The sequence below is a fragment of the Benincasa hispida genome, chromosome 10, assembly GCF_009727055.1.
Source record: "Benincasa hispida cultivar B227 chromosome 10, ASM972705v1, whole genome shotgun sequence".
Lineage (NCBI taxonomy): Eukaryota > Viridiplantae > Streptophyta > Magnoliopsida > Cucurbitales > Cucurbitaceae > Benincasa > Benincasa hispida.
The window spans coordinates 33,939,132-33,944,837 of record NC_052358.1 but is presented as its reverse complement, the minus strand read 5'-3'; the positions used below and the strand labels follow the sequence as shown (position 1 = coordinate 33,944,837).

The 5,706-nt window shown below is 43.3% G+C and overlaps 1 protein-coding gene across 1 annotated transcript; it reads right to left on the bottom strand.

Annotated features, from left to right (window-relative positions):
* Window positions 1-1,062: 1,062 nt before the first annotated feature.
* LOC120089035 (uncharacterized mitochondrial protein AtMg00860-like) lies at window positions 1,063-1,605 on the bottom strand. Its single transcript, XM_039046466.1, has one exon. The coding sequence runs from the start codon at window positions 1,603-1,605 to the stop codon at window positions 1,063-1,065; it is 543 nt and encodes a 180-aa protein (XP_038902394.1).
* Window positions 1,606-5,706: the final 4,101 nt, after the last annotated feature.

Here is a 5,706-nt window from a genome sequence, read left to right as displayed (position 1 = left end):
GTCAAGTGAATTGACATCTAATTTCCCGTCATCACTCTTCCAGAAGTTAGACGTGAAATAAGGGTCTCTATTCGACACGATGGACATAGACACTCCGTGAAATCTCACCACCTCTTTCATGTATATCTGTGCCCACTTATTTACTGAAAAGGTGGACCTCCCAGGTATGAAATATGCTAATTTTGTAAGTCTGTCTACCACAACCCAAATCACCATGAAACCTTTGAATGTCTATGGCAACCCCACGATGAAATCCATAGACACATGCTCCCACTTCCATTCTGGCACACTCAATGGCTGTAACAAGCTTGCTGGCTTCTGCCTCGGGGCTTTCACCTGCTGGCACACAAAGCACTTACTGACGAACTCCGCAATCTCTCTTTTCATAACATTCCACCAGTAATAACGTTTCAAGCCCTGATACATCTTGGTGCTGCTAGGGCGAATCGAAAATAAGGAACTATGAGCCTCTGACAACAACTCAATCTTAATATTTTTATCTACTGGCACGCACAAACGTCCTTGATAGAGGAGACCACCTTCCGTTGATACTGAGAATTCGCCATCCTGGCCTGACTCCACCCTACGAACTCTCTCCTCCAGATAATGGTCACAACGCTGCGCATCAATAATTATCTACCTTAGACTCGGTCACACTGACAACTGCGCTAACTGTGCCATAACCTTCCCCACTACTACTGTAATTTCTACCCACTTTAGCTCCTTGCACAAATGAGTCTGTCTAGTAATGAGGGCTGCTGAATGAGCCACCTTTCTGCTTAGGAAATCTGGCACTACATTCGCCTTCCATGGGTGGTACAAAATTTTGCAGTCATAATCCTTCACCAGCTCTAGCCATCTCTTTTGCCTCATGTTTAACTCATTCTGAGTGAAAAAGTACTTTAAACTCTTGTGGTTGGTGAAGATCTGTATCTTCTCTCCATATAAGTAGTGTCTCTAGATCTTAAGATCAAAAACCACTGCTACTAACTCCAAGTTGTGTGTGGGATGATTTTATTCATGTTTCTTTAGCCGACGTGAAGCGTAAGCAACTATTCTGCCCTACTGCATCAGTACGCCTCCTAACCTCTTCTTGGACACGTCACTGTAAATGACAAAACCACCTGATTCATCTGGTACTATAAGAACTGGGGCTGAAACCAACTTCTGCTTGAGATCTTGGAAACTGTTCTCACAGGCCTCATTCCAAACGAAAAGGGCTCCCTTCCGGGTCAACTGAGTCAATGGGGCGACTATGCGAGAGAAGTCATTTACAAATCGTCTATAGTAGCCGGATAACCCCAGGAAACTGCGCACCTCACTAACTGTGGTTGGACGAGCCCGACTCGTAACTGCCTCAATCTTTGCAAGATCCACAGAGACACCTTCCTTCGATACGACATGCCCTATAAAGGACACTTGCCTCAACCAAAACTCACATTTAGAAAACTTAGCATACAGCTTATTGGCTCTCAACGTCTCCAAAACTTTCTGCAAATGCTCCTCATGTTCGACATCTGTCTTGGAATAAACCAAAATATCGTCAATAAAAACAATCATGAAGGTGTCGAGGAATTCCTTGAGCACCCTGTTCATCAAATCCATGAACACTGTTGGGGTATTTGTTAGACCGAATGACATCCCTATGAACTCATAATGCCCATACTTCGAACAAAAAACTGTCTTAGGTATGTCACTGTCCTTTATTCTCAGCTGATGGTATCCTGACCGAGATCAATCTTTGAGAATACCGTAGCTCCCTACAACTGGTCGAACAAGTCATTAATCCTGGGAAGGGGATACTTGTTCTTGATGATCACCTTGTTCAGTTCTCTGTAATCAATGCACAGCGTAACGATCCATCCTTTTTTATCACAAACAAAATAGGTGCACCCCATGGTGACACGCTAGGGCGTATGAAAACCTTGTCCAACAACTCCTGCAATTGGACCTTCAGTTCCCTCAACTCTGCTGGTGCCATCTTATATAGAGCCTTTGAAATAGGGGTCGTGCCTGGCTCCAACTCAATAGCAAAATCTATCTCCCGATGTGGGGGCAGTCCGGGAAGATCCTCTGGGAAAATGTCTAGAAAATCTCTCACTACTGGCTCTGAAGTAAAGGTGACTTAGCCCCTTTAGTGTCAACCACACTGGTCATGAAGCCCCAGGCTCCTTGGTCAATCAGTCTACTGGCCTTTAATGCTGAAATCATTTTGGGTAGGACCATAGTTCCAACCCCTTTAAACTTAAAACTGGCTCTTGTAGGAGGGTTAAAGATGACCTCCTTATGGGAACAATCTATACTGGCATGATTAGCAGCTAACCAATCCATGCCCAAAATTGCATCAAGATCACATATATCTAAAATTATCAATGTCACATCTAATGCATGATTTGCTATCCCTACCTGACATGCTTTCATCTTTTTCATGGCTAACATGATCTCTCCTGATGGAGTGGAGATAGAAAGTGCAAAAGGCAAAGGTTCTGAATCTAACATGGCATGCCTTATAAATACAGAAGATATAAACGAGTGCGAAGAGCCAGAGTCAAACAAAACTAAAGCATGGTGCCCCAAAATGGGAAGCGTATCTATCACCATTGTGCTTGACTTCTCCGCCTCACGCCGAGTGGTAGAAAACACCCTACCCTGCTGCTGCTGACAATTCGGGCCTCCCTGAAACGAGCTTACGAGCTGGCCTCTGAGTTCAGACACGTTCCTCCTTAGGCATTTCTCTGACATATGCCCCTTCTGGCCACATTGAAAACAGACCTTAGAGCCGGCTAGGCATCGTCCCTAGCGTCGCCTACCACAAGTAGTACATATCAGTATATCCTCCTTAACAATCACAACTTAGAAGCCTTGTTGTCCCCACTGACGTCGTGCATTCACTGTGTTTTGGTTCCTCTGCTGGTGCTTAGGAGCTCTAGGCTCAGCCTTCCTTTTCTGACCTGCAGAGGTCCCAATCCCGAGCGACCTCCTGTACTCTTCTCCTGCCTGGAAGTCAACATTGATCCTCATGGTGGCCCATAGTGCCACCTCATACGTCTTAAGGTCCAAGGCATGTACCATACCTCGCAGTACGTATGGACCATTCTGTTCATTCGTAACAAAATATTTTCTTTGTGCGGCGGTAAAAAAAAACATGCTCCGTTGTAAAGAAAATGTGTCTGTATATTAACTTTCTTTTAGACTAGTGTAGCTTATCAAAATAGTATAATAGCTAACCAACAGCTTGAAAGCGGACTGCTACAGTACTTATTTGATTTGGATTCCCCATCGTCAAAGAAAGAGAACTCGTAGAGATAGAGATTCTTACGGAAGAGGTTTCTAACGCAGACGCCTAACCAACAAAATCTCTTTTAGGAATCCTCTTTTCGACTCTCACTCTCCCACTCCAGTCGTTGCTTTTCTTTCTGTTACTTCGAAAGTCTACCTTACTCCTTGACTTAGATGCTTGGGATACCCCTCAGTATGACTCAACGGGATACTACTCCAAAATTTCCCATAGTTTCTCATGGAAGGAAATGGGATTTTTGAGAAAAGGGATTGGGAACCATCAAAAGACTAGCATATTGCTGTGTTGCCCAAATCCAAGGAAGGGCTTTTGGTGAGGAAGCTTTATGGTATTTATTTCTTTTTTTTTTTATTATTGGAAAAGGAAGGCGCCTGGGTTGTAGTGAATTGTTTCCTACTTGGACCTACCGTACTTCCTTTGACGACTCCTGAGATATAGTGGAAACATTTTGTTATGGTGGAAGAACAATACCTAAACCTGAGGATACTCCAGAATATTTTCGATTGCTTGTTCGAGAATTATGATCTTTGGCCATCCATCTTTCTTTGTCTAGCCAGCTCATAACTAAATGTTAGACCAGGCTGACACCAGGGTTTCGAGCTTAGGGGGAGGAAGGGAAAGCTTTCAGGTTCCATTTATTGTATCTTCGTTTCAATCGGTTAATAAATATTAGCTCTCGAAAGAGTAGATCACACTGCTCTGGGAGAGAACTCCATGATTCTAAAATGGTCTCAAGTCAAAGCAAGCGCTTCGGGCACTACGGTAGGACGTGGATCGATCATGACGAAAATGGACTTCTCCATAATGTAATAGAAGAGTCACAGTCCCTTCTCGACAAGACGAAGGAGATATGAATTCCATTCAAGCATCATGTTACAGATAGGATAAGTGGGGTCTTCGAGAGTCGAGCTATTGTGGTAGTAAAGGAATCACACGTCAGAAGTTATCGTTTTGGCTAAAGCCCTTACGACAAGAGAATCAATGGTACACAGAAAGAAGCTCCAGCAGACCCCAAAGATAAGGAGAAAGGAAAAGCTATCCATGTTCTGACTCATTCGTATGCTCATCCTATTCATGCCATCAGAAAAAAATGAGGGGGAAAAACGCTTGAATGAGGAATAGAAAGGGACTTTGAAATTTATTTGAAGCATTGATGAAGAAATTTCACATTCCAAGTCAAATGAAATCAAGATTGCGAATGATAGTCTTTCATAACGATAGCGGCCTATGGAATTCAATTTAATTAGCGATATCATGAAAGGAGCCTCGGTGCCCTTTCTCATTATATGTGCCCAATACGCCGCCAGTTTATGGGTTTTGGCTTATGTAGATCCAAAATGATGAATGGGATTGTGGCACACCACTCTCTCAATAACAAGAAGAAAGTTGCAATACCTCTTTTCTTTTTTGAATTAGAAAGAACAGGGCCTCATTTAACTATTTGTATAGGATGAATAGTAGGGATGCCCCCATAACAAAAAGTTTCTAGCCACTACACCGAGAGAAATCTCTCCCATCAGACAGATCAACGGTACCGGGCATGGGATACACAGGCAGGTCTCGCTACTAACACTTGAAAAAGTGGCTTTCAAGGTCTCATCCGAAAAAGAAGGTTCTTCAAGGCGGCCGAATGAAGAAAGCATCTGTCTTCTTTTCCTTTTCTTTGTTTTGGTAGGAGAGAAGAAAGTTTCGCTGTCGTTAGATTGTGTGGCAACGTGAGCCAACATCTCATCGCTCTCCTCCCTTCCGTTAATGCGAATATCTCGTCCGGTGGATCTGATCTATAGTTAGGGGGCAATACATACCAAAAGGTTCGAAGAAGGAATGCGTATAAGCTAACCATTCCATCTATCATATCAGTCGAGTCAATCCGATTCGTTCTTATCTCTTGATACCTATGGGCTGAAGCGTTTCATAAAGTAGTGCATATTAATTACTGATTGCCTTTTGGTATGTATTGCCCCCTAACTATAGATCAGATCCACCGAACGAGAAACTCCATATGAGGCGAGAGTGTCACGTATGGTTCCTTTGAGAAGGGTGTGATAGTTCCCGTGGTATAGTAGTAATGTGGTAGTTGAGACTCCGCTCCTATCTCCTCAGACCTTGGATGAATCTCTCGGTCCTCGTTGCCTCGGTGGCTACTAGTTCATTCATACTCTTCCACCGATATAACTCCTTGTTTCAAGTTCAAGAATTCTGCCTGCTTGTTGTACTGGTGTTGGCCGAAAAATACTTCTCATAAAAGCGCTCCTTGAATTTCTCCCAGGTTGCAAGTTTTCCATCAGTATCAATCATTTTCTTTGTTGAACCCCACCAGATTTTTGCGTTGCTAGTCAACATGAAAACTGCACATTGGAGCTTGTGCTCTTCTGGGCACCTCATAAAACGAAAAATCGTCTTGATAG